Source organism: Orcinus orca, chromosome 20 (genome assembly GCF_937001465.1).
Source record: "Orcinus orca chromosome 20, mOrcOrc1.1, whole genome shotgun sequence".
In the NCBI taxonomy this organism is placed as follows: Eukaryota; Metazoa; Chordata; class Mammalia; order Artiodactyla; family Delphinidae; genus Orcinus; species Orcinus orca.
In genome coordinates this window covers 14642682-14666393 of record NC_064578.1, presented here as the reverse complement: position 1 = coordinate 14666393, position 23712 = coordinate 14642682, and the positions used below count along the sequence as shown (strand labels likewise).

Genomic DNA, 23712 nt, shown 5'->3' with positions numbered 1-23712 from the left:
TGGAAAAGGCTGAATAAGAACCTGCAAATAGAGTAAAGTAGATATTCTGTGTAGGTGTGTGTTGATGTGATGCTCTCTATTGGCTGCACGAGATTATGAAAATGTGTTTTGGATTCTCAGCTATGTTCCATATAGCTGAGTCATTACTATATACATTATATTCTTACAAATTTTTTTAAAAAGCATAGAGTTTATTGTTTTTTATGATAGGTGTTTAAGCTGTTGTATTTTAAGGAATCTCGTGGTTTTTGAGTATTTTGAAAAGCAAGTAAAAACTTTCAAAAAATAAGGAAATCCTCAACACTGTAATAAAAGTATGTTACATAGTCTGCAACATTCATTACATAGATTAGATGTATTTGAACCTAATTTTTAGAAATGTTTCAGATATAAAGCTTATGGAAAATAATAAACCTTCACTTACCTACTACCTAGTCTAAGAAATAAAACATCACTAGTATAGCTGAAGTTTCCTGTGTATCACTGCCCCGATCATATTCCCCTCCCTCCCAGATGTGCCGCTGTGTTGGATTTGACCGTTATCTTTTACATTCATGTTCTTTCTTATTCTCTTACTGCATTTTTAAAATTGAAGTATAGTTGATTTACAGTGTTTCAGGTATACAGCAAAGTGATTCAGTTATACATATACTCTTAATGCATTTTTGTAGTATCTCTAAAGAATAGGCACTTTCATGTGTTTTAAACCTTTATAAGTATTGATACTGTGTATCTTTCTTCAACTTATTTTTGCTCAATTATTTTATGCAAGAATAATTTGTTCATATAGCCAGCATTATGGCCAACATTTGTTTAGTGATTACTGGGTGCCAGGCACTTTGCTAAGAATTTTACATGTATTCTGATTTAATTCTTGTAACAATCCATTGAGGTAGGTACTTCACACACACTCCCGCCCCCCATTTTGCAGATGAGGACACAACTCTGAGAGGTTAAGCCATTTACACAAGGACACACAGCTAATAAGTGGTGGAGCTGGGGTTCAAACCTAGGTAATTTTACTCCAGGGTCATCATGCTGATCCAGAAATCACTAAATTTCACAAAAGAAAAAATTTCTAATTATATTGAGTTAGTTTGGCCATGACAAAATTTGGCTTATCATAAATACAATTTTCTGTTCTGTCATTGATTAGCAATTTCTGCTTTTTATTGTGTGGCTGCAATTTAAAAATCTGTTTTCCTCAGTAGACTGAGATCTTAAGGACAGAGACTGTGTCCTTGCCAGTCCCCAGCACCTATTGCAATGCCTGGCATAGAGAATGCTCAGCAAATATTTGTTGAATGAGTGATTGGCACTTACTGGTATAACGTGTTTCCCTTACGTGTTACTTAGGTCATCTCTGAGGTAGTGTGACTAATTGAATTGAACAAGGAGGAAAACGAAGAGGTGCACGAAGCTAACTTCTGATTCCAAAGTTTTTACATTCTCCCTTTCCATTTTGAAATGGATTTAAATACTAATGTTGATGTCATTTATGATGTTGTATTCTCTGTTTTATAACTGTAGTCTAATGGGCCCTGAACTGTTAAACTTTTTTTTTTCATTTTCATTTTCTGATTAAAGACCTTGATCCTGCTGCTTTCTGAATTCAAGATTCTCAAACTTAATGGCTGTATTTCAGTTAAGTATAGTATATGATATTTTGTTCCTTATTGAAGTTTGGTTTAGTTTATTTTTTCCTTGTACAGAGATGCTTGTACAGATGCTTTGACTGTACAGTCAAATAAAGGGAGTACCTTTGATTTATAAATAATGATACTTTTAAAATTGACAAACTGAGAATGGGATGATATGTAATGTGATCATCAAATATTTGTTCTCATAGATTTTTGTTTTTGAAAGAGTTGTGAACTTTCTCCAACAGCTCTTTTTTTTTTTTTTTTAATTTATTTTTGGCTGCATTGGGTCTTCATTGCTGCATGCACGCTTTCTCTAGTTGTGGTGAATGGGGTTACTGTTCTTTGCGGTGTGTGGGCTTCTCATTGTGGTGGCTTCTCTTGTTGCGGAGCATGGGCTCTAGGCAGCTTCAGTAGTTGCAGCATGTGGGCTCAATAGTTGTGGCTCGTGGGCTCTAGAGCACAGGCTCAGTAGTTGTGGCACACGGGTTTAGTTGCTCTGCAGCATGTGGGATCTTCCTGGACCAGGGCTCTGACCCATGTCCCCTGCGTTGGCAGGCAGATTCTTAACCACTGCACCGCCAGGGAAGTCCCCCACAGATTTTTAAAGCTGATTCGATACCCTTATTTTTTAGTTGATGGAACAGAGACTTGGAGAAGTCTGGAGGTTTTGCCTTAGGTAGCTTGGCCGACAATGGTGGTTGATTATTAGGATCTTTCTTTTATTGTTTTGGTGCTAACATTTCTTTTAAATATGTTCTTTGTAGAAACAGTGTCTGAGGGATATTCAACATGTTAAGAGTATGTATTTGAAAGATTTAAGAACTTTGTCATTCAAAATCTTCATTCAGAATATAAAACCATAATCTCTAAGGTTTATTAATGTAAGAAGACTTGGGGAGGAGGCCAGAGGAGAGGCTACCTTACTAGGCCCAATTCTGTAGCCCAGTAATTTTTCCTTCCATTTGTTAATTCTTTGACTTTAATTGCTACTACTTCCAATGCATAGTTCCTGTGGTGTGCCTCCCTCCTTTCAGTGATTTGGCCAAAACATACACACAAGCTTTTTTTTTTTCAATTTTATTTATTTATTTTTGGCTCTGTTGGGTCTTCGTTTCTGTGCGTGGGCTTTCTCTAGTTGCAGCAAGCGGGGGCCACTCTTAATAGTGGTGCACGGGCCTCTCACTGTCGCTGCCTCTCTTGTTGTGGAGCACAAGCTCCAGACGCGCAGGCTCAGTAGTTGTGGCTCACGGGCCTCGTTGCTCCACGGCATGTGGGATCCTCCCAGACCAGGCCTCGAACCAGTGTCCCCTGCATTGGCAGGCAGACTCTGAACCACTGCGCCACCAGGGAAGACCAGATGCAAGCTTTTTGATTTTCTCTTTTGCAGGATTTGAAATGGCTGGAATTTTAGAATAGACTTTCTTACATATCTAAGGTAGAAATATAGTTTTGTTTATTTATGTTTGGCTGTGTTGTGTCTTTTTTGCTGCACGCGGGCTTTCTCTAGTTGCGGTGAGCAGGGGCTATTCTTCGTTGTGGTGCGTGGGCTTCTCATTATGATGGCTTCTCTTGTTGTGGAGCACGGGCTCTAGGCGTGCAGGCTTCAGTAGTTGTGGCATGCGGGCTCAGTAGTTGTGGCTCGTGAGCTCTAGAGCGCAGGCTCAGTAGTTGTGGCGCACGGGCTTAGTTGCTCCGCAGCATGTGGTATCTTCCTGGACCAGGGCTCGAACCCGTGTACCCTGAATTGGCAGGCGGATTCTTAACCACTGCGCCACCAGGGAAGCCCTAAGGTAGAAATAAAGAGAAATACAAGTACTCAAAGATTTGTCATTGTCCCTCTCCATGTAATTAAAGCATTATCCTCTTTTAGTCTCAGTTCACCTGTTTAGAAGTCCAAAAGGGATATAGCTTAACAGGCTTAACAGACACCTTTTCTGACCTGCCTGTGTTTGGAAAGCACTACGTTTCAACATGCCACTCAGGAACTCCTTTCTAGACAGCTTGACACCTTCACACCTTCATGGGGGTTAGCTCAGTAGAGCACCTTTTAGTTCCCTGTCACCCATCCCTACTTTACTGGCAAAGAACATGACTTCATCTTTCAGGTGAGACCTGCCTTCAGCCACCCCTTAAATAAGGGTTTGCTATTATCTTTTATAGGCTGAACAGTTTTGTTTTATTAGCAGTTAAATGTGTCTTAAAGCAGGTTGGAACAATTAGTAACTTTCTCACTAGCCTACTTAATATCCCAAGTGTATATTATTATACCTGGTCAAATAGGTCTAAATTGTTTAATTGAAGGCTTTTTTGTTTACTTTTTAAAAACTCTAATTTTTTAGTTAACATACAGTAAAATCGACCTTTTTTGAAGTGTACAGTCCTGTGAACTTTAACACATGTATAGCTTTATGTAATAACCACCACAATTAGCATACAGTTCTATCATCTCAGAAAAACTTCCACAGGCTGTCCCTTTTTAGTCTCCCCAACCTTAACCTCTGGCAACCATTGATCTGTTCTCCATCATTATAGTTTTGTCTTCTTGAGAATTTCATATAAATGGAATCATTCAATATGTAACCTTTTCTGAGACAGTTTTCTTTCATTAGGCATAATACCTTAGAGCTGTGTAATGCCATGTAGCAATAGTTTGTTCCCTTTTAAATTGCTACATAGTGTTACATTTTTATGGATTTACCGCATTTTATTTCCAGTTTTTGGCAGTTATGAACAGAGTTTCTATAAACATTCATGTATAGGTTTTTGTGTGAACAAAAGTTTTCATTTTTCTATGATAAATTCCAAGTTGTGGGATTGCTGGGTCATATGGTAAGCGTATGTTTTAAGTTCATAAGAAACTGTCAAACTGTTTTCCAGAATGGCAGTACCATTTTGCATCCCCTCCAGCGGTATATGAGAGTTCCATTTGCTCTGCATCCTCCCCAGCACTTGGTGTTTTAGCCACTCTAATAGGTGTGTAGCAGTATCTTACTGTGGTTTTAATTTGTATTTCTCTAATGCCTAATGTAGTTGAGCATCTTTTAAATATGCTTATTTATTATCCTTATACCTTTTTGGTAAAGTATCCATTTTAATCTTTTGCCTGTTTTAAAAAACTGGGTTGGTTTGTTTTAACTGTTGTGTTTTTAAGAGTTCTTTAGGGCTTCCCTGGTGGCGCAGTGGTTGACAGTCCGCCTGCTGATGCAGGGGACGCGGGTTCGTGCCCCGGTCCAGGAGGATCCCACATGCCGCGGAGCGGCTGGGCCCGTGAGCTGTGGCCGCTGGGCCTGCGCGTCCGGAGCCTGTGCTCCGCAACGGGAGAGGCCGTGACAGTGAGAGGCTCATGTACCGCGAAGAGTTCTTTATATGTTCTGAATACATAACATGTCCTTTGTTGATATGTGATTTGCAAATATCCCAGTCTCTGTAACTTGTCTTTTCATTTTCTTAGTAGTGTTTTTCATAGCACAAAAGTTTGTACTTTTTATGAAAAAAAAGTACAGTTTTATCATTTTTTTCTTTTGTGGGTTGTGCCTTTGGTTTGATGTCTAAGAATTCTGCCTAACCCCAGGTCATGAAGGTTTTCTCCTATATTTTCTTCTAAAAGTTTTATAGTTGTATGTTTTACATTTAGATCTATGATCCATTTTGAGTTAATAGGTGTGAAATTTAGGTCAAGGTTCTTTTTTTTTTGGCATATGGATGTCCAGGTGTGATGTGCATTGAGTTGTTCATACTATTACCTAATTATCCTTCTGATGTTTGTGGTGATATCCCCTCTTTCATTCCTAATAATTGGTAATTTGTATTGTTTCTGTTTTATCGTCTGGTCAGAGGTTCATCAATTTTATTGGTCTTTTCAGAGAACCAGGTTTTGGTTTCATTGACTTGATATATTTTTTTGTTTTTAATTTAATTGATTTCTGGATTTTAAAAAATTATTATTATTTGCTTTTTTTTAGTTCTTTTGGGTTTATTTTGCTATTCTTCTAGTATTGTTTTGGTTTTTTTTTTTTGCTGCACCACACAGCTCACGGGATCTTAGTTCCCCGACCAGGGTTGACCACGGATGACCTGGATTGAACCGTACCCTCAGCAGTGAAAGCTTGGAGTCCTAACCACTGGACTGCCAGGGAATTCCCTCTAGTTTCTTAAAGTAGAACCTTATATTGTCAGATTGTTGACATGTTTCTTCTGTTCTTATACAAGCATTTAATGCTGTATGTTTCCCATTAAGCACTGCTTTAGTGTATAACTCAGATTTTGATGTGTGTTTATGTTTTTGTTCACTGTATTTACGAATTTCCCTTGATATTTCCTCTTTTACCCATGGATTATTTCGGAATGTATTGTTTAATTTCCAAGTACACAGAGAGTTTTACAGTTAGCTTTCTGTTACTGATTTCTAGTTTAATTCCCTTACAGTCAGAGACCATATTTTGTATAATTTCCATTCGTTTAAATTTATTAATTTTTTTTTTGGCTGCGTGGCTTGCGGAATCTCAGTTCCCCAACCAGGGATTGAACCCCGGCCACGGCAGTGAAAGCACCGACTCTTAACCACTGGACCGCCTGGGAATTCCCTTTTTTTTTTAATGGCCCAAGACATGGTCTATCTTGGTGAATGTTCTGTAATTGAGAAGAATGTATATTCTGTTTTTGTTGGTTGGGGTGTTCTATAGATATTGGTTAGATCCAGTTAGTTGCCAGTGGCATTCACGTCTTTTACACCTTTGCTGATACTCTGTCTATAGTTCTATTCTTAGAAAGCATGTTGAAGTCTCTAACTATAATTGAGTGGTGGTTTATTTTTCCTTTCATATCCGTCAATTTTTGCCTCATATATGTTTTAGCACTACTGTCGAATACGTTTGCAATTAGGATTGTTGTATTTTCTTGGCGAATTCACCCTTTATCAAGCAGTGGGAGGATAGGGAGTGACTTATGCCATGCTCTTAGGATCACAGCTCCTCTGGTCAGAAGAGCAGAGTCTCCCTTTCCCCGTTTCTAGGTGCCTGCCTGGCTGTTTCTGCCATTGCTTTTCTGCCACAGCCAGCACCGTTGCAGTATTGCCTAGGGGCACGGATGGAGTGAAGGACAAAACTAAACAAAAGAGAGCCTTTTCCTCCATTGTCCTTTATATTTCTTTCCCTGCGCCTTGGACCAGAAAGAGAGGGTTTTTCTTAGAGTTCCTTCTCTGTACCCAGCGAGCACTTCTGGGTTTTGGGCTGCCCTTGGGTACAGGCTGGGCAATACTGGAGGAAAATGATAGCTTCTTGCCAGTTTGAGGGAACTTAAAATTCTGCTCTCTTTCTCCAGTCCGCTTGCTGTCATTTATTTTTCAGAGTCCTCAGGTAGCTGTGGCATGCATTTTGTCGAGGATTTTAGTTGCATTCAGAGGAGAGAGAGGAAGGAGTCTCCACGGAGTGTTGTTTATACCCATCTTCACTGGAACTAGAACTTTTTGTTTAGTTTTGATCTTAGAATATATTCTGAAATATACTAAATTCAGTACTATGTAAATAAACTTTTGTTTTTCATTCATGCCTATGTGGACAAAAAAAAAACTGTTGCCTGCCATTTCAGTAAACAAAGAGCGTTTCCAGCCATCAAGCCATCAGCCACTGTTGCCCCTGCAGCCCCCCAGTGGTGCACCCTGAAGGGAATTCAGGATGGAGAAAAACAGGATACCAGCCCTCAGTAGTTAAGATGCATATCAAAGGAATGATTTCAGTAAACCTAGACGCTTGCATTTTCCCATACATAGAAAAGCACTAAAATCATTAACTTAAGATGTCTGTTTTTTGTGATTAACATCTTTTTTTTTTTTCTTTTTATGGTACGCTGGCCGCTCACTGTTGTGGCCTCTCCGGTTGCGGAGCACTCTGGACACACAGGCTCAGCGGCCATGGCTCATGGGCCTAGCCGCTCCGCGGCATGTGGGATCTTCCCAGACCAGGGCACGAACTCGTGTCCCCTGCATCGGCAGGCGGACTCTCCACCACTGCGGCCACCAGGGAAGCCCTGTGATTAACATCTTTTGATGTTTAACTACCTGTTTCTTTTTGTTTTGTTTTGTTTCCTACAAAAACTCATGTGTCCTGGCTTCTCCATTACCTCTTTGGAGCAGTCCCTCAGAGCTGTCTGAGAGGCTCTATCCCTGGCTATAGTCTCCAGTAATGCCTCAAATAAAACATAATTCTCAACTTCCATGTGCATTTTTTTAGTTGACACCTGTTAAGATATTTTCCTGTGATATATAAAGAAGTCAAGTAGTAGTAAGTTGTCATAGCCCAAGGGAAAAAAAATTACTGCTTTTCTCTAAGCTAGAGGCAGCCTTAGCAACTAATTCTGTGACCTTGTGCGAGGTAGTTAACATCCTGCATCCTCAGTTTCTTCCATAGAAAGGTAGTGGCTCTGAGACTTTCCTGGTGGTCCAGTGGTTAAGACTCTGTGCTTCCAGTGCAAGGCCCGCAGGTTTGATCCCTGGTCGGGGAACTAAGATCCCACATGCCGCATGGTGCGGCCAAAAAAAAAAAAAAGCTAGTGGAATAAACTATATTTCTGTGATTCTGAGGCTGATAGCTGAGAAATTGCTCCAGGTAACTTGTTTTTCTCTCAGCTGGCTTAAACTTTTGTGATTTTTCCCACTGGACTACACGTTTTGGGACTAGATTTAGGCTTTTTCTGATAGTCTTTGTTTGCTCTGTAGAATCATTGAGGTCTTCCTAGAGAGAAGTTATTTCTTAGCAGAGTATTACCATTAATCTCGATTGATTTTTAGATTTCTCTTTTTCCCTACACACCAAGTTAGGGTTGATAATAAATACTATTCTCTTTGAAAGTACAGGGACTTCCCTGGCAGTCCAGTGGTTAAGACTCCATGCTTCCAGTGCAGGGGGCATGGGTTCGATCCCTGGTCAGGGAATAAGCTCCCACATCTGCACAGAATGGCCAAAAGATAAAAAAAAAAAAAAAAGAAGAAGGAAAGAAAGTACAGTGACTGGGCTTTAGACAGTTGAAAACTGATTTTATATTTAGCTCTTGATCTCTGAGAGCTGTAGTAGTTTTATGCTTTTCTTATATTTCACTGTGTTGGAAGAATATAGAGTATGTTGGTTTTGCTTACCCTTAAATTTTGTTTTGTCCTGAAGTTCGTGGTATTTATGGTTATTGTGAAAAGTAGTTCTTTATTTAGATCTCTATTAATATTTTTTATTATTTATGAAAAATTTTAAGGATTGAAATGCCTTGTTTGTCGAGGGTTTTTTTTTTTTTTCTGGTACGCGGGCCTCTCACTGTTGTGGTCTCTCCCGTTGCGGAGCACAGGCTCCGGAGGCGCAGGCTCAGCGGCCATGGCTCACGGGCCCAGCCGCCCCGCAGCATGTGGGATCTTCCTGGACCAGGGCACGAACCCGTGTCCCCTGCATCGGCAGGCAGACTCTCAACCACTGCGCCACCAGGGGAGCCTCTGTTGAGGCTTTTTGACTTTTAAAAAGCTTTTGGTTATGAACAATTTCTAATACACATGAAAATAGAGAATAATATAATGTACCATCATGTATTTATCATATACCTTCATCAGTGATCAATATTTTGCCCATTTTGTTGCATATTTTTCTCTCCTATTTTCCTTCCTCAATATTTTTTCCCCCGGGAGTATTTTCTTTTTTTAATATTTATTTATTTATTTATTGCTGCGTTGAGTCTTAGTTGCGGCACTTGGGATCTTCATCGCGGCATGCGGGATCCTTCTTTGTGTGCGGGCTCTTTGTTGCGGTGCTTGGGCTTCTCTCTAGTTGTGGCACACGGGCTTAGATCCTCGACCAGGGATCAAACGTGCGTCCCCTACATTGGAAGGCGGATTCTTAAACCCTGGACCACCAGGGAAGTTCCTCCCCCGGGAGTAGTTTAAAACAAATCCTAGCAATCATATTATTTCATGTATATATAATGTTTATTTATTTATTAAAAAAAATTTTTTTTTTGGCCGCACCGCACGGCATGTGAGATCTTATGTCCCCCTGCATTGGAAGTGCTGAGTCTTAACCACTGGACTGCTGGGGAAGTTCCAATATAATGTTTATTTTTGAAGTATTGGGAAGAACTCTTGGAGTTTTAATACCAGGTTCAGGTGCTAGCTCTGTCAGCTACCGCCTTTGTGACGTTAAGCAAGTTGAATAGTTGCTCTAAGACCAAGTTTCATCAAAGGCAAAGTGGGGATAATGATTTTCTGCCCTTACTTCAAAATGATCTAAGGAACAAATGAGATGATGAAGATAATAAATGTAAAAGTGCTTTGTAAACTACAAACTCTAGACCCTTGAATAGTTCTTTTAAAAAGTAACAAAACAGGGGCTTCCCTGGTGGCGCAGTGGTTAAGAATCTGCCTGCCAGTGTAAGGGACATGGGTTCGAGCCCTGGTCCTGGAATATCCCACATGCTGCGGAGCAACTAAGCTCGTGCGCCACAACTACTGAGCTCTGCACTCTAGAGCCCACGAACCACAACTACTGTAGCCCACGTGTCTAGAACCCATGCTCTGCAACAAGAGAAGCCACCGCAATGAGAGCCCGCACACTGCAACGAAGAGTGGCCCCTGCTCACCCCAACTAGAGAAAGCCTGCAGGCAGCAACGAAGACCCAACACAGCCAAAAATAAATAAATAAAATAAATTTATATATAAAAAAAAGTAACAAAACAGCCTTATACAGGTAGTTTTGCATAGTTTAGGACACACAATCTTAAGAGGGCCAATATACCAGAGCATATCAATACCTAGGGAACTTTTCTAAATTCCTAATGTACTATCCCTACCTTGAGGATTGATACCATAGTGAACTGATTGGAGTGGGACATCCTCCTGGTATATTAGATTAGAACAACATTGAAAGTCATTGGTTTAGGATTCCACAGCTAATATGTACTGAAGGTGATTGTAATGATTATCTAATTCTATCATTTTTCTTAACTTTGAGGTATAATATGTATAAAATAAAATGCAACTGTTTTAAGTATACAGTTTGGTGAATTTCAAGAAGTGCATATATCCATTTCTATCACCGCAGAAGGTTTCCTTGCATCCCAGTCCAGTCCCTATCTTTATCCTCCCAGGTAATCATTGATCTCTTTGCCATCACTGTAGGTGAGACTTGTCTTTCTTAGAGTTTCATATAAGTGAAATCATACAACATGTACTCTCTTGTTCTTGTTTCTTTTGCTCAGCAGAATGTTTTTGAGACTCTTGTATGTTGTGTATTGGTTCTGTTTTATTCTGAGAAGTATTCTTTTATAGGGGGATACTGATTATGATTCACCTGTTTATGGACATTTGGGTTGTTTCCAGTTTGTGGCAATTATAAATGAAGCTTCTTTGAACATTTGTGTACATGTCTTGGTGAGAATATATATTTTCATTTCTCTTGGGTAAATACGGAGTGGATTTGCTGAATCATATGCCAAGTGTATATTTAACGTTATATGAAGTTGCCAAACTGTTTTCCAAAGTATTTGAACCATTTTACATTCCCGTGAGCAGTCTGTGAAAGTTCATTTGTTCTATATTTTTGCCTACAATTTTAGCCATTCTAATGGTGTGGAGTGATATCTCTTTATAGTTTAATTTGCATTTCCCTGCTGACTGATGATGTTAGCATCTTTTCATGTGCTTACAGCCATTCATACACCTTCTTTTGAGAAGTGTCTATTCAAATCTTTTCCCCATTTTTAAGTAAGATTGTTTTATTTTTGAGTTGTAGAAGTATATATTCTAAATACAAGTCCTTTGTAGGATAGGAATTGTATTATTTCTCTTTCTGTGGCTTGCCTTATTTTTATAATGACATCTTTTGAAGGGTAAAAGTTAAAAATTTTTATAAAATGCGAGTTATTAATTATTTCTTTTGTATTTTTTGCTTGTGTATGAAATGATTGCTTAAACTCACATTTCCAAAGATTTCCTTCTGTGTCCCATTTTAAGTTAATTTTTGTATATTGTGTGAGGTTAGGGTCCAGGGTTAATTTTTTTCTTCTCATGTAGATATCCAGTTGTGCCAGCACCATTTGTTGAAAGACTATCCTTCCTCCCATTGAATAACCTTGGCCCCTTTGTTGAAAATCAGTTGAACATATTTGTGTAGGTCTATTCCTAAACTTTCTGTTTTGCTCCATTATTCTCTGTCTGTCCTTAAATTAAGTTCCACAGTGTCTGGATTACTGTAGCTTTGTAGTATTTCTTGAAATTAGGTAGTGCAAATTCTCCACCTGTGGGTTTTTTTTTTAATTTTCGTAATTGTTTTGTCTATTATAGGTCCTCTGTTATTATTATTACTTTAAAAAATATTCATGAGAATATGACACCAGTAGTGTTTTGGACAAAAATTTGTCACCTGCCATTTCAGTAAACAAAGGATGTTGTAGCTGTGAAACCATCAGCCACTGCAGCTGTCCCGCATGGTGCACCTTGAGGGGAATTCAGGATGGAGAAAAACAGGATACGGGCCCTAGATAGTTAAGATGCATATCAAAGGAATGATTTCAGTCAGCCCAGACTCTTGCATCTTCCCATACATAGATAAGCACTAAAATCATTACCTTGAGACGTCTGTTTTTGGGATTAGCAGTCATCTTTTGATGTTCAACTACATGTTTTTTTTCCACAGCAAAACCTCCTATATATCCTCGCTTCTCCCTTACTTCTTCGGAAGAGCTATCTGAGATGCCGTATCCTGGGCATCAGTAATGCCCTGAATAAAACATAGTTCTCAGCTCTTAGGTTGTGCGTTTTTTTCAGTTGACAGTTTTGTATGCTGAGATCAGTTTATTATTTTTTTCCTCATCACATTTTCAAAGAGTACCTAGGATACTGAGATGATTATGCTTCTTGGAAAGGTGTTTAAATCTGATATTTGGTCTTTTCTCCTAAACTTTCATTTTGTTGAATTGAGCTTTAATTATGATCATATTCAGTATTTCTCTGATACTTTGTTGAGCTTTGTTGAGTTTAACAACAGTTGAGCAGAAAATATCTATCTTCTTAAAGGTTAGGCATAGGCCTTTCCTTAATTTAAGGATCGCCTAAAGATTTGGGTTGAGTTAGTTCCTAAGATAGTTTGATATTAGTGATAGGCTTTACGTCATTGGTGTATTTTATGTCTTATTTTGCTTTAGTTAATACTTAACATTTTTATTTGTGTTCTTTCCAGAGGTTTAATGAATTGAGGGGTTTGTATGTAATAGCTTTGCTGGAACTTTGTATTACTGGACTCAGCAAGTCTTAAATTCTTAAAAATCAGAAATGTGTGTGGGAAGTTGTGTGAATGGTTTTGGTAGTAAAAAATGTGAACGTCTTTATTTAATGTCTTTCCATATCCAGAGGATGCCAGCCCCCATCAGATTGCGGGAGCTGATCCGGACCATCCGGACAGCCCGAACCCAAGCCGAAGAACGAGAAATGATCCAGAAAGAATGTGCTGCAATTCGGTCATCTTTTAGAGAAGAAGACAATACATACCGGTGTCGGAATGTGGCAAAATTACTATATATGCACATGCTGGGCTACCCTGCTCACTTTGGACAGGTAGGCTGGGCTGAGACCACATCTAGCAAGGGTACTCTTATTTTAATGTCAATAGGTCAGGGATTGTTAGTCTTTCCTGTTGGGGAGGACAGGCTATTTTTGATGTCCTTGTAGTCTGATTATTGTGGACTGAGGGTAGAATTGAGAGAGAAAGCTGCAGACCTGGGAAGGCATGCTATTGCCATCAATTCCTTTCCATTGGGAATCTCTCATTATGTGGATTAGGGTATGTTTTAATGGTGGCAGTGAGTTTAAAGATTGACCGGGATTAACCAGTAGATTGTGATTGTTCTGACAGAGGGCCTGGACTATAATGAGTATACATTTAAGGAAAGTTTGCTAAATGTTTTCTTAATTATTTCCTCAGTGCAGTGATACTATGAGGAACACTCCGACAGATGTTTTTAAGTAAAAGAAATTAGGTGGTTGCCAAGTAATAGGATTTAACGATTTTGTCCTAATTACCTCATTCCTTGATAGCTATAACCACTGTACAGGTCTGCCTCTTGATTTGCTCCCACATACAAACACATACAGCCAGTCTGGGCATGATATTCTTGGTGATAAGTGCTTTCTTCTTTCCACGTTTGTATGTGGAGATTGAGTCACAGAGAAGGGTATAGTGGGTTGTTTTTTAATTCTTATGAATGCTATTGAATTTTATTTCACTTAAGAATTTAATTATATGCTAAGTAGTCTTTTTATGGAAAAGACTGCAAAATTAAAAGAAACAATGTGCAATATTAGGTACAAGTAGAAAAAAATACTACCCATATTTGCATTATTCAAAGATAATGTTGTTAATGTTTTGATATATTTATCAGGAAAGATGGTCATCAGTTTATCTTCTGTTCAGCTCATTAACTTCAGTGGAAGGAAATTCCCTCACCCTTAGGTTAAAACAAAAAAGTAATGGGATTGGGCTTCCCTGGTGGCGCAGTGGTTGAGAGTCCGCCTGCTGATGCAGGGGACACGGATTCGTGCCCTGGCCTGGGAGAATCCCACATGCCGCGGAGCGGCTGGGCCCGTGAGCCATCCGCTGAGCCTGTGCGTCAGGAGCAAAAGTAATGGGATTGAATTTTACCAGGCTGACCTGGGTTACTTTTATGCTCATTTTGGGGCAGGAAATGAGATCAGCCTCTCTAGAAATAACATGGTTGAGAGTGGGAGAGCATTAATTCCCCAAAGGAAAATTGAGGTGTCAATATCAGAGGAAAGGACCAGATACTAGGCAGTCAAAAACAACAGCTGTCTTCTATAAATAAACGTCATATGCTTTTACTATATCAGAAATGGATCTAGGTGTGGTTATGCATGTAGTATGTGACATAATTAGTATAAAGCAAGTAGATATTCATATATTCTTTTTGGTTGATTTTAAGTAGACTCATTAAGTTAAATAGTCAAGTGAAGGGAAGACTCCTAATCCTTCCACTCAGAGTGTACTGCTGTTAACATCATGGAAACAGTAGATTTATATACTCCAAAGGGTGTACTTTATTTATTTATTTATTTATTTATTTTTGCGGTACGCGGGCCTCTCACTGTTGTGGCCTCTCCCGTTGCAGAGCACAGGCTCCGGACGCGCAGGCTCAGCGGCCATGGCTCACGGGCCCAGCCGCTCCGCGGCATGTGGGATCTTCCCAGACCGGGGCACGAACCTGTGTCCCCTGCGTCGGCAGGCGGACTCTCAACCACTGCACCACCAGGGAAACCCCAAAGGGTGTACTTTAAAGACAAACTCTTGAATTTAAAATCATAGGATAGACTTTGGTGATATTTCATTTTGTAAAGGAGTTTTCTCTATATATCTCTAAGATTTATTTTTATAACATGTTTAAATAAAACTGCTTTTCAGGTCTGTCTAGGTGTTTTGGAACTTAATTAGATAAAACATTTAAGTCTTAGGCGGAGAGTGTTCACACTCAAGGAAAGTTTTGATACAAAAAAAATAAAGATTTTTCTGAGTGGGAATAGGAATCATAATTTTAAGGCCCTCATTCTGTTTGGATAAGGGAATTCAAACATTCCCTCTGAATAAGTCACGGCCCTATCCGTATCAGTAATTTGGCACCCTACCCATTGGAATTGCCTTTATAATGTACCCATAAAAAGGTTCCTATCAAGATTCTCTCTCCTGCATGTATGAATCACAGTGTCATTTTCATTTAATTATGTGTAAAAACAGCCAGCCTTTAATTGCATTTTATTTGTTAGATGTGCACTGTTCATTATGATAGCCACTAGTTGTGTAGCCACTGGTCTTTGGAAATGTGGCTAGTTCAACTGAGGTGAATATTAAAGGAAAATAAATTTTGGGTGGGTACTTGATGCAGTTATTGGAAAACTTTTAAATATGTTTTAAAACTTGGGTATGTGAATCTATTTATCAATTGTGAGTTTTATGAAATCTAAATACAGTTCACATATTTCTGATGGATATGTAGTGTACAAATTAAGATGTGCTGTAAGTGTAAAACACATACTGTATTTAGAAGCCTTAGTACAAAAGAAAGATGTAAAATAGCTAACTAATAATTTATATGCTGATTATATGTTGAAATGATATTTTAGATATATTGGGCTGAATAAAATATATTATTAAAGTAATTTCACCTGTTTCTTTTTCACTGCAGTATCTAACATGATACTGTACAACAGAAATTAAATATGAGCCAGATGTATAATTTAAAAATTTCTAGTAACCATATTTTAAGAGTCTTATTTAAATTTTACAATAAAACCCATGAGGTAGATAGTATCCTCATAGTACAGATGAGGAAACTGAAATTTAGGGTTTAAGTGACTTATTTAAACTGAAATTTAGAGTTTAAGTGACTTAAGTGACTCAACCTTGTATAACTCTAAAACCTATTCATTCTTTGTGTTTAGTTTAAATCTATAAATAGCTATTTGCTTTAAGTTAACTATTTTAGCCCTGCCTTGCAGTAAAAAGGATTTGAGATGGCATATGTTACCAGCATCTATTTAAAAGGGAAAAAGAATAGTAGAAGGTAAGAGTTAGGAGAAGGAAGAATTCAGAACACAAGGCCTGTGTAGTTGCTGTTAGGGAGGCAGCTCAGGCAAGAAAAAAAAGATTCAGTTATGTGGTTGTTATTACTAGAATTTAAGAGCACAGTTGCGGGAACCAGACTGCCTCGATGTGAATTGGCTTTGTTACTTTGCTGTCTGTGTGGTTTTGAGCAAGAACCTATTAACCTTTCTTGTTTCCTCATATGTAAAATGGGGATATTTGTGATACTACTTTATAGGGTTATTCTAAAGGTTAATTAAATTAATAAATGTTAAACATTTATGTTTTGTTCTTAAAAAACTGTCAGACGTTACCAATTTTACCATTTCCTAAGGGACAGCAAACAAAATTTAGGAAAAGCACTGAATTCTAAAAGGGATGTTCTTTCATGGGTCTTTTATTTAGGGCTCTTTTAGTAATGTAAGAGACAATATCCTCAACATTTTTACAACAAAAGCAATGATAGATTTCCTGTAGGGTGTGTAACCTTTCACGTGTCTGGCTTAAACACAACCCAGAAATAAAGTTGAATATCTGAAGAAGTGGGTAGATTGCAGGAGTAGAAAATGGTGACTCAGGGCCCAAATTCTTCACAGATGTATTTTGTTTGTCCTGCACAGTACTTAAAATTGTTTTGAGTTTGCTGCCTATGTATAAAAATCAAAGAACTTCTCATGGAAATCTGGATTTCTAGTTTCTCTGAGAAAGTCAGAGGATTTGGCAACACTGGATCCACATTTTCACGTGGTAGTAGTAGGCTAGGGACCTTCTCCAGGCTGGGCATGCGTTCTGTTTCTCCCCAGTTCCATCCTGGCCTGCTGTACCCAATTACCTGTCTGCAATAGTCTTCCTCTCCATCAGTATAGTATAGTATAGCATTTCACTTCCTTAGGTTCTCTAAAGTTTTACAGTATTCTCCATAAGGTCTTACACATCTTTGGTGAAACTTATTGCTAGGTTCCTTGGAGCTCTTGTTCCTATTGGAAATAGCATTCTTTAAATTTTTTAATAATTATGTTGTAGGTATATAGAAATATAATTGATTTTTGTCTATTTATCTGCCTAGCAACATTACTTAGTTCTAAGAGTCCCTGTGGACTCTATTGTTTCCATATGGTCAACAATACTGTCTGCAAATGATGGCAGTTCCCTTCCTTTTCCATCCTTAAACATTTTCTTATTTCCTTATTATACTGTACATGTAGAACAATATTGAAAAGAAGAGGTGATAGTAGGCATCCTTGCCTTGAGCACACTTAAGCTCAGATTGTGGTCTCCAAATACCCTTTTATTCTAAAAGGGTCAGGCCCATTAGAAAGATGGCTGATCCCAAATCTGGGGCAGGAAATGTACAAAATAAGCTTGGACTGTTGTACTGTACCAGAAGGCAAGAAAAACTACAGAGGTCATTTTAAAAGGATATGGTAACCACAAGAGGAGGCTGTCATGCCTCAAAATGAGAAAGTTTGAGCTTTTAATAAAAGTAATAATTGTAGTTGTAACATAACAAGTAAGTTTATATCAGTGAGTTCATAATAATTTAAAAATTTTTTGAAAACTTCATTGGTCATCTTTGGAGGATACTAGGGAACTGACTCATTATTTTGAAAACTGATAAATGAAAGAAACAAACATTTATCCTGCCTTTCCTTACCCGTAGTTCCTTGTAAAGGAATTATTGCTAAGTTCCTTCTGAAGGAACTATTGGTGATCCAATGGTATACATAGAGAAATTGCTCCTTAGAGGAATAATCCAGCTAATGAAGAAGGAATGGAAGAATTAGGATATTACCATTTTGCAATTCCTGATGATCGCCAGTGCTGCTCATGTCACAGGAGAGACAACCACCAGAAATAATTATATGCCTCCTGATGAAAGTTCATACCACCACCTGTGAATTATATTTGCTAAATCAAAACAAAAGAAAAACTGATAAACCTGAATCTGATCAAGGCTCCTTGTTTGTTTAAAAAGAGACGTTTTATAAGTGTTCATTGTAGTTTTGTTTCTGTAAGGAAAGCATTGGGAACAATCTGTATCTCCACAAAAAGAATAGGTAGGTTGGGCTTCCCTGGTGGCGCAGTGGTTAAGAATCTGCCTGCCAATGCAGGGGACGTGGGTTTGAGCCCTGCTCTGGGAAGATCCTACATGCCACGGAGCAGCTAAGCCTGTGTGCCACAACTGCTGAGCCTGCGCTCTAGAGCCCGTGAGCCACAACTACTGAGCCCGTGTGACACAACTACTGAAGCCCACGTGCCTAGAGTCTGTGCTCCGCAACAGGAGAAGCCACGGCAATGAGAAGCCCACGCACTGCAACGAAGAGTAGCCCCTGCTCGCCACAACTAGAGAAAGCCCACGTGCAGCAACGAAGACCCAACACAGCCAAAAATAAAATAAATTAAAAAAATTAATTTATTTAAAAAAATGAATAGGTAAGTTGTATATTCATACATGGGATGCTCTATAGCAATGAATATGACTGAATTAGAGCTTCTTGTCTGGATGTGAGTAGTGCTCAAAAGATGTTGAGTGAAAAGAGCAGGAATACAATATGATACTTTGTGTAAAGTTTAAAACATTCAGAAACAATTGTCTCTACATGTATAGCTAAGGACATGACATGACAATGATCAACAGCAGTTTTGAGTTTTGGTCAGTCCTGGGATAGAGAGAGGGAACAGATTGAGGCAGAATATTCAGAGGGATTAAGTTGAATTTGTAATATTAAATTTATTAAAATAAATAGGGTAAAATGTTAAGATTTGATAAAGCTCGTTGGTGGGTCAAATTTTTGAGTAAAATATTTCATGATAAATTTTCTCAAGAGAAAAAAAAATGGGATACAATAGGAATGTTAATGCCAGAAGAATGAAAAAACAGGCTCTGGTCCATGTAGATTTTATGTTGCCAAGCTACACAGTGGTAAAGCAGTTATAATCTTGTTCTTCAAAAATTGTGTGTGTGTGAGTGAGTGAGTGTGTGTGTGTGTGTGTGTATGTGTATAAACTGGAAAGTTATTTCTGAGCATTAAAATGAAATACAAATAACTAAGACCTAACCAATCAGTTGCAGATCCGTTAATGTTTACAATATTTTAATTGCATCTTTTCATCAAGATGGTTGTTCACATCATAAAGCTCAATGTTAAATTAAAAGCAAATGTATATGTGCATTTGACCTTTTGGGAAATTGTTCTAAAAGCTAACAAAATGAGTGCAGCTTTTTCTAAAGGGCAACCAAATTAAATGCTGATAAAAGGCAATATATTTGTACTTGCTTCAGAAAAATGTAACAAGGCCAGAAACTTGGTAAAGTTCTCCTATTAAAAATTGCTTTGAAATTCAAGGAAAATTGGAGCATTGAGTCATCTAGGAAAAGTATGTAAAAATTAAGTTGTTAGGCTTTCTCTCAAATCTACTTCATCAGAATATCCTGGGGGTGACATATATATATATATATATATATATATAAAAGAATCTTAGAACCCTCCCAGGTGATTTTGATTAGTGATTTTTAAGGAACTGTATTTGTTCTAAAGGAGGCTGATAACTTCAGTCCCTTAAGGCTTGTTGCTTATGGCTCTCTGGAATGCTTCTGCTGAGAAAATATTCTGAGAAAAATTCAAGGATCAGCTGGAGAGAATTAGGGACTATTTGCCTTGGAAGACATGGAGTGTAGGACAGCTGTTAGGGTGCTGTCTTCCATGATGTGGCTCAGTTACCTAAGTGATAAGGAAACTAGGCCCAGATTGTTGAAATAACTCACTTAGGTCTCTTAGCTAGAACCAGGATAAGAGAGGCAAAGCTCCTAACTGGTTTCTTTCTGTTCCACTAAGTGTTATATAAAGAGATAGAAACCTTTCTCAGATGTTTTCTTAGTTTCTAACCTGAATTGGGTGGCCTTCCTACTTTGTTTTCACAGTAGCTTGTGCATGACTGTCACGGTATATATCTATCATATGTTATGATAAATATTCAAATGCTGGTTTTCTTTTATGTGTCTTTCTGTGTGTCAGTGAGAATGACTAGCACATTGGTTTGGACACAGCAGGAGCTTTCTAAATTAAAGGAAAACCACAGTGTCTCAAAACACTTGGAAAATAAATATAAAATCAGTGAGTAGCAAAGAGTTACCACAGTCAACCCTTTGGGATGTAGGTGGGGGGAGAGGGAGAAGGTTGCTGTGGGTAAGCAAGTATCAATATATTAAGACCGTTTGTTAAGGAAGAAATTGATAGTAGGTGAAGAATACAAAATAACTGTCAGCAGAAAAGAGCACAGCCCTTGTGGGGAATAGAGATAAGAAGGGAGCACAGTAATTGCTCATTATGAATTTAAGTTATCTTTAAAAGGTAGTTTCCATTTACTGAGTTATATTTTCATATGATTTTCTTAAATTTTTCAAAGGCTTTTTCATGAAATGATTCCAAGACTCAAATGCTTTTTTGCTATTTTTTGAAATACATGTTTAACTTTGGAGGGGGAACAAATGATTTCAGTTGTTTTTTTCCTTTTTAATTATAATATTATTGTATTAACTTTTCTAACTACAAGTTAGATGTAAGTTCTCTTTATCCTGCAGTTTTTTCTCTCCCAGCCCAATGTTATTTATCTTTGAAATAAATGATGACAGTTCATCGATGCAAAATTTAAAGGATACAAAAGGATATATGATGAAATCTCTGCTTTCTATCCTCTTCCAATCACTTAGTTTCCTTCCTTATAGGCAACTTGTATTCATTTCTTGACTATACTTCTAGAGACACTTTATACATCTCCAGGCAATGGACATGTATATTCTCACCTCTTCCAAAAATATATTGTAACATACTGTATGCACTGTCCCCTTATTAATCTGTCTTGAAGATTAACCCATACCAATATATAAGCTTCCTTGTACTTATTTTTTTCCAACTTTATTGACATGCTCATGGTAGTAAATACAGCATAATATTCTGTTATATGTGTGAATCTATTTAACTGATGTCTTATTAATGGACATTTGTTTTCAATCTTACTGTTTAAAGTAATACTACAATGGAATAATATCCATTATTTTGCTCATGTGTGAATATAAATGCATTGTAAGTTCCTAAAAGTGGATTTGTTGAGTCAAAGGGTATGTGTGTTTGTAATTTAGATAGACCAAATCTTTCTTACTGCATCTTGTGCCAGTTTATACTGCCGTTACTAATGTCCTTGCACTGTTATGACAGTTTTTTATCTTTGCTAATATAATAGGTTAAAAAGTGGTATCTCAATATGGTTTTGATTTGCATTTCTTTTTTTTTTTAATTAATTAATTTATTTATTTTTGGCTGTGTTGGCTCTTCGTTTCTGTGCGAGGGCTTTCTCTAGTTGCGGCAAGTGGGGGCCACTCCTCATCGCGGTGCGCAGGCCTCTCACTATCGCGGCCTCTCCCCTTGCGGAGCACAGGCTCTAGATGCGCAGGCTCAGTAATTGTGACTCACGGGGCTAGTTGCTCCGCGGCATGTGGGATCTTCCCAGACCAGGGCTCGAACCCATGTCGTCTGCATTGGCAGGCGGATTCTTAACCACTGCGCCACCAGGGAAGCCCTCTTTTTCTTTTTTAATAACTTCATTGAATCATATTTTGCACATCATATAACACACCCTTTTCAGGTGTACAGGTCAATGATGTTTTAGTTAATTTTCCTAGATGGGTTTGCATTTGTTTCATGAGGAGATTGAACTTCATTTTGTATGTTTGAATTATTTCTTAGTTTGAACTGTCTGTTCAAATTCTTTGACTTTTTATATTCGTTGTTGGTCTTTTTTTGGCGATACGCGGGCCTTTCACTGTTGAGGCCTCTCCCGTTGCGGAGCACAGGCTCTGGACGCACAGGCTCAGCAGCCATGGCTCACGGGCCCAGCCGCTCTGCAGCATGTGGGATCTTCCTGGACCGGGGCACGAACCTGTGTCCCCTGCATCGGCAGGCGGACTCTCAATCACTGCGCCACCAGGGAAGCCCCGTTGTTGGTCTTTTTAAAAATAAGTTTGTAGAATCCTGTTGTATAGGATTTCGTGTCTGTGAAATGAGTTGCAAATATTTTTTCCAAGTTTGTCATTTGTCTTTTGCTCAAAGAGTTTGGGGTAAAAGCAAAAGTTTTCTGTTACCTTGGTGGTGGACTGTTTATGGTGGATTTAAAGCCAGGTTTGTGGGTTAGCAGTGTTTCAGGTGACGGTTTCAAGTAGCTTTAAGCGAGGAGCAGTAGTACTAGATGAAAGTTGAGGTTGTTGTCTAAGGGGTAGATACATTTAATTGGTTACTATTTTTTTTCTGTTCTGTAACTCATGTAAGTGTTGAGTTGTGTTTTTAGTGATTGCTGCTCAAAAGTGGATGCCCTCTCCTCACATTTACTGACATCCCATTGTATTCTCCTCCAATCATTTTCTTTTTCAACATTTGAAAACCTTGATAACACTTTTAATGATGACACGTGGTACAGTCTGAGCTCTGTTTGCTGGCCACTGTAAGTGTGAAGTGAGATCAGAGTTAATCCTTCACTGGAGTATGTATTTCAGAGGCCATTTCCAGTATATAATCTTGTATTTTCCCCGCAAATTTGTCACCTTCAAAAAAAAACAGCAGCTCATTCTTAGAGCAAAGTCACTGTACCAACAGGAAATATTAGAAAAGAATTAATTTAGTATTTGTCCCTTTAATTTTAGTTTTTCTTTTGGCTATTTAGTTATTAGGTAAGTTTTAACAGCTGTCACAAAAAGCAACAAATTGTACTCACCAGTCATCAATGACTTTTAGTGTGAATGTCTTAAAACTTGGCCTTTAAAAATATGAAGTAATATTAATGCCTGAGTGTCCTTCTCATTAGTTCACCTTAAGAAAAAAAATTTGGATAGTTTGTGTAATGTTTGCTGTTTGCCTGAAGCATGATTCAGTGAGGATGATAAACATTTCAGTGATACCTGATTCTTAGAACATTTTCTTCTACTGCTAAAATACTTATTTATAGAATGATTAAATGGGAAGATTTAAAAACCTTCAGTTTGAAAAAGAGAAAGATTTTTCTAATAACATTTTAACTTGTGATTTTCTCATTCACCTCAGCAGTAATTTTTCTGCTGACATTGTAAGAATGACTATAAACATCTTCTATTTCAGAAGTTGTTTTTGAAATTTAAGTTGAATGTGTAGACGGAAGGGAAGGGTTGTTAGATAATCTTTGTTGATCTCAGAGGCATTTCAGTTTTCCTTGGGATCCTGGTTATTCTCCCTTTGAGGCTTCTTTGACTTGCTCATGATGGTGTAGTCATCCCACAACCTTTAGGTGTTTTCATTGTAGGTACGTTGAGAGAGCAGTTTTTAGATAGCTCGAAACAGGTTTATTTGTAAACTCTTTTACATTTCTCAGTTTGACTTTCATACTTACAGGCAGATTCGTGTGGGAAGTAGTCTCATGTGATCTTACATTC

General features: G+C 38.1%; 1 protein-coding gene across 1 annotated transcript in view; it reads left to right on the top strand.

The window, feature by feature from the left end:
• Positions 1–23712, top strand: part of AP1G1 (adaptor related protein complex 1 subunit gamma 1) — an 81015-nt gene that overhangs the window by 13580 nt on the left and 43723 nt on the right. The window contains exon 2 of the mRNA XM_004273232.3: positions 13019–13222. Coding sequence (XP_004273280.1) covers positions 13022–13222 — 201 coding nt within the window. The 5' untranslated portion in view covers positions 13019–13021. The remainder of the gene's footprint in view (positions 1–13018; positions 13223–23712) is intronic.